This window comes from Eleutherodactylus coqui, chromosome 6 (assembly GCF_035609145.1).
Source record: "Eleutherodactylus coqui strain aEleCoq1 chromosome 6, aEleCoq1.hap1, whole genome shotgun sequence".
Lineage (NCBI taxonomy): Eukaryota > Metazoa > Chordata > Amphibia > Anura > Eleutherodactylidae > Eleutherodactylus > Eleutherodactylus coqui.
Genome location: NC_089842.1, coordinates 211185751 through 211200860, shown reverse-complemented (window position 1 = coordinate 211200860; position 15110 = coordinate 211185751). Strand labels below are relative to the sequence as shown.

Below are 15110 nucleotides of genomic sequence, written 5' to 3'. Positions count from 1 at the left end.
GTACAATACAAAGAATGCAGCATGTTCTATTCTATCGCATTTTACGCACGATAGCGCCCTATTGTTCTCTTTGGGCATGTAATAAACACTGCACGTATACAATTAAATTGCGCATTTGCGGCGTTTAGACGCACTGTCGCTAAGAGACAGAGAGAGGAATTTAAAAAAAAAAGGAAATATGGAAAAATTGCTGCCATACACAGCAAAACACCAGCTCACTGATTATAAAGTTATCCCCTAGCCCTGGGGATAACTACAGCTTGGCACAACCTTGTTAATGACCTAACCTCAGCAGAGGCCGCTCTACATATTTTCTGGAAGAGCAAAACACACTCCTTTTTAGGATTATTCTTCACCAAGGAAGAGTAGGCAATTTGCAGTAATTCAAGTTAACAATAAACAGGCATACATGGTGTTACAAACTTACTATTAATGCAAGGACACATCACTATCCCTTGTAACAACTTCTATCAATGCGTCCTGGCACAGAGAATTTAGGGAATTCTTACCCTACTATACATCATGCACGGATGTTGTACAACATATCCCATAGGTGGCTGTAGCCTAAAATGTATACAGAGAAAAGCAGGAGCTTCCAGAAATGAATAGTTCCTCATCCTAGTGCCCCCACAAGTTAGTAGTTTCTCCATAAGTTAGCAGTGCCCATATAGTGCCTTCACAAACTCATAGTTCCTCCCCCATCCCAGAAGGCTCTCTATCTTTATATCCCTAACAGTATCTTTCTCTTTTAATTCAATCCTACTTCCTATGTGTGGCAGCTGCCGATGTATGTGCACTGCGATAAATCCTTCTCCCCTGCCCGGTGTCCTGCCCCTCCTCCCTGGCACCTCAAGCAACAGACTGAAGGAGGCGAAGGGTCAAGGAGAAGGATTTATCACAATGCACATATACAAGAATGTGCCACATAGGAAAAATATGGATCATATTACATAAGGAAAAAATTGCTATTGTAACAATCACTTACCGTTAACAATAAAGATGTCCCTGGACTGCAGCCTATATATTCTCACTGGCAGTCCGTGCAAAGAGACCGAGCGGGTGTTATCTCCTGGTCAAAGACTAAGCTCCATCCTCTGCACCGCCACCACCTACCTCTGGTTAGGAGTAAGGAGCTTTCTCATGCACTGTCCCACATTGGCTGCACGCTGGTCTCGCACTGTGAGGCAGCGAAGTACTATGCTCAGTTTCATGTGTAGACATATAGGTTTTGAAAGCGTAAATTTGCTTGTACAGCTTTCATTGCAACCTCTGATCCTCAGAATAGGACATCAATAACTGATCAACAGGGTCTGCTGCCTGGGTCCCCCTGTTGAGGAGTTCTTTGCCAGAACTGGCATGCTCATGCATGGAGTTAATGTATGCCAGAAGTACACAGGTCTGTACAGTGTGCAGCGGCTTGAAGTGGAAATGCAGGCGCAGTGCCCATTCACATTAGTGGGAACTGTGCCCACAATACCATGCCAGGCTGCTGCACATTGTGCAGAACGGTCCGCTTCAAGCACACATCAGCCCCGTGTACAACTGTACAGACCCAGCTAATACGGTAGGCATGAGTCCCTGGCGGAAGACCCCTGACAATCATCTACTGATGACCTATACTGAGGATAGGCCATCAATCATTTCGAGCTGCACATCTCATTTACCCAGCAAAACAAGTCCAGACTGTAATGTAGAATCAGTAAATATGATGCAATATTTTTACAAAATTACCCAACTTTATTTCGATTGTAAAACTCCGCTACTCACCTGTGCAGGTGCTCCGTAAAGCCTGCACTGCTGGGAAATTTACTCTGAGGCGTTTTTATGCAGCAGGTAGATGAGGAATCTGCAGCGTATTCGCAACACGCTCTGACCAAACCAGCTTGTATATTTGACCATACTCTACTTGTTTGCTGCCCATACTGACTTCTGCCTGACTATAGTTGACGACCGAACCCTTTCTGCCTCAACCCATGAATGGTTAGGCTACATTCCCTGCTGTATTGGTACTGCGCCTGATGTCCACCTTTCATCTATGCACCAGCCGTTGCTAACAAAGACTACTTAGGGGTAGAGAACTGCAGATTCCCTGTGGGAAAGGCCATACCTCCTTGTGGGGGGCAAGGGAAAAGTAGTCATAATGCCTTTGACTTTGTTTCCTGCCTCAGCCCCAGGCCAAATCTGTTAGTCTCCTGTTAGTCATATTACATTGACAAATTCTAAACAAGTTGTCCAAGAGTGTGTGTGTGTATATATTATATATATAGTAAAGAACCTATAAGGGTATTGCCACGTAGAAGTCTCTATGCGGATGGGTTGTGGTAGTGGCGTTCCCAAGAATCTCATCTGTGGTACGGGTCCACATGCCTAGAATTAAAGGGGTATTCCGGGACTTTTAAAATTGTCATGTTATTGCTGAGTGTCAGGTCATCAATAAATGATGGTGGGGACCCACCACTTGGATCCCCAAGTGATCAGCTGATTTCCTGGGCCTGCTGTGGTGGGTTTCCGCCAGTTGTCAATAGAAAAAAATGTAGAAGCAATGAGATGAAACTGAAACGGAGAAGACACAAATTAGATATTAGAAAAAAACTTTCTAACAGTGAGTGGAACAGGTTACCAAGGGAGGTGGCGAGTTCTCCTTCAGTGGAAGTGTTAAAACAAAGGCTGGACATGATTTAGTAATCCTGCATTGAGCAGGGGGTTGGACCCGATGACCCTGGATGTCCCTTCCAACTCTACCATTCTATGAAAAAGTCATGGAATACCACTTTAACTGTTCTCTAGCTGCTCATTGTTAATTACCGTACCATTAACTAACAACAACTAGTTAATACTTAATTCATGAGCAACCCACGCAGACTTGCACCATTGGCTGGTTTCTTGTCTGCATTGCTGCCACAAGCGAGCTGTGTGGTGACCCCTACGTGGGAACTTACCCTAAGTGATTTTCATGTTGCATCTCATCTTTAATTTGGGATTCTTCTTTCTAAGGACTTTTTCTGCAGTGAATTGGTCATTAAGGGTATGGTCTGGCAATGTAGTCGGCACAGTGCGGCTGCAACCCAACCAACCCACAGAGGCCAAAGGCTGCACGATCTTGTCAAGTATAGGTAAGGTTGTGAGGTCATTGGCCGCTGCGGATAGTCAAGGTAGCGGCCGCATTGCAGTTATTGAATTGTTGGACCGTACCCTAACTACTGCTTATTCCGTCCCTAGAAACATGAGGCTGCAAATTATTAATCAGGGAACCTAACCTATGGTGATGATAGCCAGTATGTAAAACAAGGGATGCCCTAAAGGTGAGGTGATCACAGGTGGTCAAGCATACACACTGCTACAAATATAGAACAGTAGTTCTGTTATGGCACCATCTTTTTTTAAACATCAGTAGCAAAAAAAAAACACACTTGGATCTGACTTGATGCAAAAGCAACTCCATACATGACCATATGGCAATGTCATGTTATTGCTGACTGTCAGGTCATCAATAAATGATGGTAGGGACCCACCACTTGGATCCCCAAGTAATTTTGACTCAAACCTAAATGCAGTAACACCTTTGGACTTCCTTTTGGCAAAAAAAAAAGTCATTTAAAGCCTATTTTACGGGTCACTAATTGCAACTTCAAATGAACTTTGCACATGGATGTGGAATAGCCCAACACTAGTTTTGTCTCAGTGGTTGGCATTAAAACTTTCTACTATTGGCTTGAAATATATTTCTTTTACAAGGTAAATAATGAAAACATTTCTAGAGTACGTGCAGAACAAGAATTAAAGGGGTTGTCCCGTGACCAAAGCTGCCTTCTCCCTGGATTAGACGCGCTTGCGCAGAAGACCTCTGCAGCGCGAGCACGCCGGAGCCAGACAGAAGAGGGCAGACAGCGCAAGCGCGTCTAATCCAGGGAGAAGGCAGCTTTGGTCGGCGCCATGGAGACGGGGAAGCCAGCACCGGAGGGGTAAGTGTATAACTTCTGTATGGCCAATATTTAATGCACGATGTATATTACAAAGTGCATTAATATGGCCATACAGAAGTGTATAACCCCACTTGCTATCGCGGGACAACCCCTTTAAGTATGTTAAAAAGGTAATTCCATGACAGAGCCTGCGCATCACTTAATTTTTTAGATATACAACTGCTTTCAATTTGATGCTTAGAAACAGGAGAGAATACATGCACATGAGCTAAGACTATCTTCTATATGTACAGTTTGGTCCGAGATCCAACTTGCTTCTTTCAAATTACATATGGTTAAAGGGCTTGTTCAAGAAAAACGTAAAGAAAACCCCAGTAAACATTATCCAGACCCAACTTCAATGTATGTTTTGTTTTTACCTAAAGGGTATGTACGGTAGTAGTGGAGTTATTAAAAAAACAGTTGCACCAAGTTTCAGGCCGCAGTCTCCATTGCTTCAATAATTTCCAGGCATGTTGAGCTCTAATAGGCATTCTCATGCCAGTAAAACACACTCATTGTGAAAATTAAAAAATCGCTGCCCTAGAAGAAGCTGTCGGAATTGAATGAAACTTTTTGTGTGATTTTAACGTTGATAGAAGTGATTACCAAATCAGAGCAAAAGCATACTTTACTGTGGCACCCTGCTGTACCGCCTCAAGCTTGGATACAAGATGTGACCTGGGCAGGCATGGATGCTCTAGTGCCCTGTTGTACCGCCTTTAGCTTGGATACAAGTTGTGATATGGGCAGTCATAGAAGCTCTACTACCTTGTTGTACCGCCTCTAGCTTGTATGAAAAATATGATGTAGGGGACATGGAGGCTCTAGTACCTTGTTGTACCGCCTCTAGCTTGGCTAGATGATCTGATACAGGCGGGCACAGAGGTTCTAGTACCCTATTGTACCGCCTCTAGCTTGGATAAAAGGTGTGTTACGGGCAGGCATGGAGGCTCTAGTACCCTGTTGTATTGCCTCTAGCTTGGATACAAGAGGAGATACAAGCAAGCATGAAGGCTCTAGTACCCTGTTGTACCGTCTCTAGATTGGATACAAGATGTGACACGGGCAGGCATGGAGGTATACAGATTCTGTAAGGTATCCTGCGGCATATTGCTCCACATTTGATTTAACTGAGCCTCTAGATTGTGCAGACTCAGAGGCTGTCGAAGTTGGCGTCCCAGATGGTTCCATACATGTTCTATTGGCAATAAATCTGGCGAACAGGCAGACGACAGAAGCGTGACAATGTTGTGGAGACATTCCTGCTGGAAAACGCCTCTTGGAAGCCACCATGTGAGGAACACATGTGGCTGCAGGATGTCCTGAACATATCGCTGATCTGTCATTGTCCCTCATACCACTACTAAGGGTGACTGTCGTATACAATGGCCCCCCAGACCATCACACCAGCAGAGGGGGCAGTGTGCCGCTCCACAGCAAAGGCAGGATTGAGGCGCTCACCCTGAGGTCTCCAGACACAAACACTGCTGTAGTCAGTGCCCAAACTAAATCTTAATTTGTTGTGGAAGACAACCAGGTTCCACTTTGTAGCAGCCCAGTTTCGTTGATCATGGCACCACAGCAAAGAGAGGTAATGGTGGGTGGGTGTCAAAAACAGTACATGTGATGGGTGCTATGAGACCAAAAGTCCTTCAGCCAAATGGCTAACTATAGTTTAGAGAGACACAGGGATCTGTAACGATGGTTCCACCTGCTTCTGGATAGAAAACAACGAAATAGTCAGAGTTGCTTGTCGACCGATCAGACAATCCTCTCTACTGGTGGTCTGTCGAGGGCATCCTGAGTCCAGTCACCTTGAGTGCCCTCATACATCCACTGGTCGTAACACTTCCTAACATTCTGGTCAGAACGGCCCAGGTGGCGGCAATTCAGCTTCTCATATTCGAATAATGCACCCCTCTCAGACTCTAGTAATGGGGAGAAATTTCTTGTGTGTGTCGTAGAGGCGTCTAGTGGTCAACAAGCTCTACACAAGCGGAAGAAGAGGTCACTACATACAAGGAGCCGTCGAGAGCCTTTTATAGGCCAAGGGTGGAACCACTTTTAGGTCCTCAGATGTCAAAATCACTCATCTAATTGCGCTACAACTTGATGTAACTGCATGCCGAGTTTTGCAGCAAAACGACAACTTCTTCTAGGGGCGCGATTTATTTATTTATTTTTTTACAAAGAGTTAAACAAAGAGAATTTTTTAACAACGAGACGTTATGTATTCTGTGAATTCAGAAAGCTGCTATTAGCAATAGTTGTGCTCTCATCTACAGACACTGAAGCCATTTGTGTGTAGTATACTCCTACTTCTCTACACTATAGCCTGTGTGTCATCTCCTCTATCACTTCCTTGGTAATGGCCCCTCCATTGGTGTGAGCGTATCCCCATTTTCAGCACACAATGCCATAAGTACAATACCACTTATCCTACCACTTGTGCAACTGTAAAAAGAGTGAAGGAAAGAAAGCAAACACCCGAGCAGATAGAGCAGGCTCTCAGTAAAGCAGAAGTAGTAGAATATATGTCAGCTCTGGGCCAATAGCGGCCAGTTGATAACTATGTTGAAGCAGCAGCACAAAGAAGTTACAATTTTGTAGAACATGTTTTATGCTGATTATGCTTAGTTTGCATTGATCTAGTATTGAAACAAGAATATCAAACCAATCAAAGGCATACAATCCCTTTAAGGTAACAATTTCCAAACACTTTCTGGAGCCTTACATGTGCTATAATGATATAAAACACCAATATATGATAGAGTATTTAAACCGGTTGCTCCACTTGTAGTCGCCCATCTTCTTAAATCCTGAAGTTGCCTTATGGAGTACTTTCTATAGACTGCTGTAGATTTGTCACAGGGTGGGACATTCGAGTTCCTGAAGCTACAAATAGTTACACTAATAAAATGGAACATATTAAGTCAAAAGCATTGCTTCGAGATGGAGCTACTCTTTAATGACAAGTTTCTTTAATCCCCTTGCCCTAAGAATGTAACTCTTCAGAGTCATTTCAATTGTGAACATGGAGTAGGACCTCAGGTGACCTTAGTGCTTGCTTGGCAATTTATACATTTACTGTACAGTTCTACAATTACTATACAAATGGTCATGCAGACAAATAGTAAATGAAGCCAGATTATACTCACTTCATAAATGACTCTTCTGTGAGCCTAAGCTTGCGGAAGGTATGAACTATTATACATTGACATCTACTTACTTTTGGCGTTGGACAGGAAGCAGTGGAAAGCCTTGATGTAGCCTGCGCCCGCGGTGATTCAGAGGGAGTGGTACTGAGTGATGCAGTGTCTCGTGGTAGTACCTGCACCCCACGAGAGATGATGGAATCAGGAATCTGCATTAGGGAATGAGTGAAATTAGAGGAGCTATGGTAGAACAAGAGCAAGTAGAGCAGAACAACATTTGGTATTACTACCCTACACACTGCAACTCGGAGTTACAAAGCAAGTTATGGCCAAGTTTTCTTAAGGTGAATGTTCACTTTGAAATAACTTTTAGGTCCAACAATGTGTTCCGATTCATTTCATAAGAGAAGGTCTCATGAGATACACTTTTCCAATACAGAGATGCAAATCCACTGTACGGGCATGTTATAAAGCAAAGGCATATTGCTAAAGACCCCTTTACAAGGAACAATTATTGTTCAAACAATACTTTATAATTAGTGGTAGTCTGTCCTAAGGCCTCATGTCTACTTGAAAAATACAATCTGTGGCGGATTCGCTTTAAATGGCATTTTTTTTGCATGCAGATATCCGCAATATATCAATGTGATAGCAATGTTGCCGATCCGCGCAGAATCCGCGGTAGAATGGAGCATGCCGCGTTTTTTCTCCCGCACTTGAAAAACGCAATTCTTTTAAAATGTCATCCGCGGGTGCAAAAATCAATTTAATGGACCGCGGATGGCCAATGATTCCCTATGGGCAAAATCTGCTGCGGATTCCACGGCGGAAATCCGCTGCGGAATCCGCAATTCCATTTAGCTAGTGGACATGAGGCCTAAGGGACTTCTGCCACCCTGGCCACACTGACCAATCAACTGCAGCAAGGACCCATTAAACATTGGGCCCCTTTATTTTCAGGATTATGGGGGGTCCCAGAGGTTGGACCATAAGTGACCGTACATACTAGTAATACCAGCAAGAAAAATAAAGTTTAGACCTATTTAAACAAAATGGTGTTAACGGGAGGACATTCAATGTAAGCTGTAGTTAGCCCAAACTATTGACAACAGGTTAAAGACGGCCATGAACCACACATTTCAAACACATGGTCCACGGGCCAAATCCAGCTCGCCGCCTCATTTTAGGTAACCAGCCGGGTGTGCATTGAACTCTCCAGCCTGCAGTGCAGATGTTGAGGCCGTAGAGCGGTCACAACCTAAGCAGTGGCTGCTGCTGGATTGGAGCTACGGGCTGGGTGAGAGGAATACCTATAGGGTTGCTGCCAAGCCAGAGGCCAATAGAGGCCTACGGTGACTACTATTGGAGGTGACTTATTACTACTGGGGCTAAAATAGTGGATACCATCACTATTGGGGCCACTATGGGGGTTACTGTCACTACTGGGGCCATTATGGGGGGTGGGGGGAGGTCAATGTTACTACTGGGGCAACTAACGGAGGGGGTCACTATTACTACTGGGGTCACTATGGTGTCACTATTAGGGCTTCTTAATACGGGCATAAGCGCGTTTCAGTCATGCAGGTACGCTGCGTTAGTGGCTGCTCCAGTGTGTTTTGATGTACGCAAATACACTGTGTATTTGCACACACAAAAGAGAACACAGACAGGGCCACTGAAATGACGTAGTGAATAAGGAGGTATTTGTGTCTGCTCATTCACTTCAATGCCCTACTATGGTGCATGCAACACACCAACATAGGTCATACCACGTATATTTTCACGTGGTCACACATTGCTTGGAAAAATATACTCATATGACCGAATCCATTGAAATCAATGGATTCCATTTATTGCAAATTACGTGCGCAAAAATTGTGCACATGATATGCTGTGCAAATACGCTCATGTTAACGAGCCCTTACTATACAATTACAATCAGACCTTTGAAGGCAGCCATAAGACTGATGTGGCCCTCGGTGAAGATGAGTCTGATACTCCTGCCAGAGATACAAGCATATTCTTCTGACATCTAGTGTTTATGGGGGAACCATTTTTGGTTCTTAACTTCCTCCCCCATAGGGTGTTTGACAGTTGCCCCTTCCCCTTTTAGCGTCATTCGCACAAATCACCAAGCTAACGCTCAATGTTCATCTAGGGTAAACCATTAAGGGGATATTCACACTTGGAAGACTTGCGGTAGAAACGTTTACAACTACAGATCCATTCCATTCATCTGATTGGGGTTGTTTTGGTGCCAAGTAGATGGATTTCTGCAAGCGTCATGGGCAGACACAGAAATTTCTAGAAGAATTCTGCTTGTGTGAATAAACCATCAGATGGGTCAGTGGGACATCATAGTGAGGATTCACAGGACGTCTACAGACAGTTTTCGTCAAACATACGTTAAAGGATACTTTATTACTGACTGCCGAAGGAATTAAAAGCAAAGTGAACACAAATATACAGAAACGCGACAAGCTGAAATTAAAGGTATTAAATTGTTACATAATGTAGGCCGTATCACAGGGGCATACGTGTATTTGTGGGCCTAACTGTTTTTTACTGTACTTTTTTGCCCACACAAATTGTGTGCATTTGCGAAGAACACGCACTGATGCTCTCAGCCATTGAAATGGCCAATTAGTTTCATGACTCCAAAATGTTCTCTTTCCGCAGGAAGATAGAGCGGGCTGCGTATTCTTTTGAGTAGCCGAAATGCACATGCAAAATAGGCGCATGTGAATGAACCCATTGAAATCTAACCAATTTTTTTTTTTTTTGACTTCCCGCTATTCCAGCAGCTCCTCGCTGGACTTTGGTTTACATGTGGTAATATGCGAATATACTGTACATGAGTGTGTTGCAGGTAATCCGTGGCCTCAGCAATGTGCAGCATTAGACCAGTGACTGGCTATACTAGTCAAGTGTGCACATGAGCAAGTCACTGCTGCAACCATGTAAACAAACCTGGGAGGACGGGAGCGGCCGCAGGAAATTATACGAATGAGTATAGCTTTTTTTTTTTTTAGAATATTTCTTATCTTTTGACTACACTCACACAGACGAGCGCAATATCCAGCCGAAAAACTGGGTGCGATATCGCGTTTGCCAATGTGTGACTTTCATAGTAATGCATTTTGAGTAAAAATTACATCGCTTCTATGAAATTGTGATCTTCACGTGCACGAAAGGATCGCAACGGTTATCCATAGACTCCAATGCCATGTGATCTTTTCAAAGGTCCCATACTAAACAACAGGCGATTCCTCCTGCGGGAACACCCAAAAATAAAACATGCTGCAAATGGTTTTTTTTCCCTGCAGCATCACTGTGTATAAATATATTGCACACATCGCACAAACACGCAAGTTAATCTTGTTTGTGTGAATAAAGCTGACTCAGTCTCAGGACGGAACCAAACAGCGGCGAATGGACCCCATCGACAATAATGGGGTCCTTTCATTTTTCGCTCGGCTGCCTGGATTTCAGATGGATGAAAAAGTGCTTTTTCTTTCAGTATTTTGCGCCAAATCTGCGGTGGTACCAACCAGAGGTTCCAACACAGATATGAAACCGGTTTGCTGCAAGAAAATTGTGGCAAAATTGCGTCTTTGTTCCCGTGATCTTTTAGCAATATTGCTGCTTTTTTTGTGAGAATAATCTCGCACCGCAGCCGCTTGCAATAAAATCACGTGTTAAAATTGCACAACCGCGAAAATCAATAGGACTTTATGTTAAAAATGCCTTGTATGAATATCGCAGGTTCATGCGATGCGATGCGATAAACAAGGAGGCTCCATAGGGAAACATGGGCTACAAAAAAATTTTTTTTTTAAATTGCACATCATGGCAGGATAGAGCATACCGCAATTATTTTTACTTGCAAGACAGCAGAGAAAACATCGCTAATATGGAGGAACCCATTGGAAAGCATTGGCTTCACATGCATGCGTTTTTTCGTGCTATTTTGTCGCCCGTGCAAAAGCGACCTAAAGGCAATAAGGATTTTAATATGAGACACAAACACCGAGGGCTGCTTCACACTGGCGATCGCGATATCGCTGTGTTTTTTAAACGCAAATGTCAATAGGACTTATTAATGTTAAAACCGCATTGCACAAAAGTCGCAAGTTCGTGCTTTGCGATATTTGTGCGATGCGTTTTTAACATTAGTAAATCCTATTGACATTTGCGTTTAAAAAACACAGCGATATCGCGATCGCCAGTGTGCAGGAGCCCTGAATCTTGTGCAGAAAATCTGCAGGACTTGTCAAACCGGGGTTAAATTATTCCAAGGGTGAAACAGAATAAGGGCGTATGTTGGAAATGGTGAATGGTTCCGTCCGTCTCCGTTGTGGCGCCATTTTCTGCAGCAGTGACAGAAACCCCAATGGAATAATAGAGTGTGGTAAAAACCGTTGTGTGAACGCTGGCTAACATGACTACATGCACAACCACTGCGTGAAGAAAGCCTCTTGTCGGTGATAATCCGGGAGTGGGGCTTATGCAAATATTGGGAGCTTATAGCAGGCGATGTAAAACACACGGGCGTCTCGGTGTCAGACATTACACACGAGATGGAAGAACTAGATCAGACCGGTCTGCACAGAGCTGACGGGATATTTAAGCTTTACAACTCAGTGAATCTTTAAGGAAGCTTTGCGCTAGATGAAGACTGCAGGAATGCACTGGAAATCCGAGCCCCCCACTGACAGCTAGGATGGCTTACCCTGCAGATTTGGCTTTGTCCATATGGAAATTGGAAAAGCAATGGAAGCTGCAGAAATGTGAAATGCTGCTGTTGTCAAAATATTTCAGATTGCGGGTCAGCAAATCTAGCATGTCACATAAATAAGTTTTATCCTCGCGTCGTCTGAGTTTAGGTTACATAATTGGGAGACGTCTCTCAGGATTTTCGATTTGCGCACGCTTCGGATTTATTAGAGAAAGGTGTAAAAATATTCTACCCAGAAATAATGTTCAGTTTGTGAAACCTGGCGGATTTTTTACCCGTGTAGCGCAAAAAAACTGACGACATGTAGGGATGACAAATGATGACAACAATCTTTGTACAGCGCTGAGGAATATGTTGGTGCCATATATGCATACTGGTAGGACACAAAGGTATACTTAGCAAACGGTCTTCGTACATTCACATGCTGCGCAATTTAGGCGGATTTTCTGCAGTGAAAAATCTGCACCAAAATACAGGGGGTGGACAAAAATATGGAAACACCATACAAAATGCATGCCTTAAATTACATGGGATTATAAATCATATTTCAATAGGACATGTAGTGGAGGTAATATGACACAGATGCTGCCAGGCAGATCACCTGCCCTGGGACCTGGCAACACCGTTCCATTAGTCAGGGTTTGAGCTGCCAGCTGGCACCCATAGCCACCTAGAGCAAGGCAAGAGGTGAAGTAAATACAAATTTGGTGGTAAAACTCTCAGCCAAGATCAAAAGGGCAGCATAGTGCTAATGATTTACATCCCATGTATTTTGTACGATGTTTTCATATTTTTTTCCACCCCATGTACAAAAAATGATTTTTTAATGCGGATCGACAGTAGATTTCATCCCTTCAAAAACCACCCTAAAATCCCCCTTAAATGGTACGGGGTTTGACGTGGTTTTGATGCACAAAATGTGTCACTTCTTGATGCAAAAGCAGATTTTGTCTACTGACAGGACAAATTCCACGTGCAAATCCATGCAAAAATCTGCATTAAAAAAAGTATATTATAGGGTTAACTATAAAGGTAATAATATGACTAAGTGTTAAGAGGAATCTGGCAGACCCCTGAGGCTATGTTCACATGTAGCAGATTTGCTGTGGATTTTCTGCAGCGGAATCTGGGGCAACAAATCATATGAAGGAGTCAATTCCATAGTTAAAAATTCACTGCATAAATTGATATGCTATAGATTTAACCCCTAAGTGACCAAGCCATTTTGCGCCTTAATGACCAAGCCAAATTTTGGAAATCTGACATGTGTCACTTTAACATAGAATAGCTCCGTAAAGGTTTTGCATATCCAAGTGATTCTGACGTTTTTTCGCCACATGTTGTACTTCATTTAGGTGGTAAAAATAGACTGATAGAATTTATGTATATTTATTAAAAGCGACACAATTGGGATATCATTTTTTCACATTTTCAATTGCAATATCTCAAATATGTGCAAACATACTGTACAAACGTTTGATAAGACATACATAGAAATATATATATTTCTATCTGTTTACTTTATTCTGGACACAAATTTGAAAAACGTTCATTTTTTTTTTTTAACCATTTAGGAGCCGTACAAATTTAACATTACTTTTCAGCATTTTGAGGAACACTGTTTTCCTGCACCAAGCCAAGATTGCAAAGGCTCACAGATGTCAAAATGATAGATACCCCCACAAATGACCCCATTTTAAAAACTACACCCTTAATATATTCACTGAGGGGTGTCAGGAGTATTTTGACCCCACAGTTTTTTTTTTAGGAGTCAATGCAATTTAGAGAAAGAAAAAAAAATGTCATTTTAAGACAGGACTTTTTTCTATAGTGCACATGAAAATTAGGATTTACACCCCAAAATGGATACCCCTGTTTGTCCAATGCTCAGAAACATACCCATTGTGGCCCTAGTATTATGTCTGGATGCACAACCGGGCCCAAACCGAAAGGAGCAGCCGCTGGCTTTCAAAACAGAAATTTTGCTTGAAGGAGATTTAGGCCCTATTAAACACTTGTAGAGCCCTTAAGTGACCAAAACGATGGAGAACCCCCACAAGTGACCCCATTTTGAAAACTAGACCCCTTAACGAGTTTATCTAGGTGCGTACTGCGTATTTTGACCCCACAGTTTTTGAATGAATCTAGATTTTCAAGATTTTGGGGGGGAAATTGTGTTAATTCTAAAACAGTTGTTTTTGTACAGCACACATATGAATGAAGACGTTCACCCCAAAATGGGTACCCCTGTTTGTCCTGTGTTCAGAAACATATGCATTGTGGCCGTAATCTACTTTACAATTCTGTGGAATATATAGGATTCCAGAGAATTAATGGCTGTCCCCGTGACACCAACAGACAACCTATTCCATGGCCGATGCACCTGGCAGGAGTAAGAGCTTTTATTGGGACTGAGCGGGCACGGCAATGCATTGTTGTTCAGTGATCACCAGTGGAGAGCCACCAGGGTAACAGATGGAGATCACCAGTATGTTCACCAGATCACTCTCTGTTTTCACACATTTGGTGTATTTTGACATTCTATTGATTTCTATGGCAAAACCAACATGTAAAACAAAAATAGAAGTGAGTTGTCACTTTTTTTTGCCCGTGATACATATTTTAAAATACATGTCAGGAAAAAAATACATTGTGAAGACAGGGACACTGTTTTCCGTTGCAAATCAAGAGGACACATATTGTAACTGTATTTTGATGCATATTTTGTAGCAGAATCAATATATGCCATGAGAACATACTGTGATGAGATGTACACCATAGAGTGGAAACAGACCAAGGAGTACATTTTTGTCATCACTTCTTGAGGAGTCAGAATCCGTAAATGATGTTGATTGTTGATAAACCAAAGATTGCTGAAAAAACAAAAAAGACTTTGCAGCTGAGGGGTCATTCACTTCTCATTTGAACCCCTTAATGCTAAGGCTGCTCTCACACAGCACGCTTTTTACTCCAATTAGCGCAGTGTTTTAAAAGCCGAGCTAATCACAGTAGTGGTGACTACGCCCTACTGATCCTCCTCGATCAATTTGCAGTATTTGACACTGCTGACGACAAACTCATCAGCCTAAAGGACACTGCTCTCTCCATGTTTTCCCCCTACCTCTCTGACCGCTCCTTCAGTGTCTCCTTTACTGGCTCTACCTTCCCTCCTCTTCCTCTTGCTGTTGGGGTCCCCCAGGGCTCGGTCCTCGGCCCCCTCCTCTTCTCCGTCTACACAGCCTCTATTGGACA

At 43.0% G+C, this 15110-nt stretch overlaps 1 protein-coding gene across 10 annotated transcripts in view; it reads right to left on the bottom strand.

Annotated features, from left to right (window-relative positions):
* Nucleotides 1-15110, bottom strand: part of GPHN (gephyrin) — a 399070-nt gene that overhangs the window by 117766 nt on the left and 266194 nt on the right. For all 10 annotated transcript variants that reach the window (XM_066608689.1, XM_066608687.1, XM_066608686.1 and 7 more), the window contains one exon: nt 7195-7329. In XM_066608689.1, coding sequence (XP_066464786.1) covers nt 7195-7329 — 135 coding nt within the window. The remainder of the gene's footprint in view (nt 1-7194; nt 7330-15110) is intronic.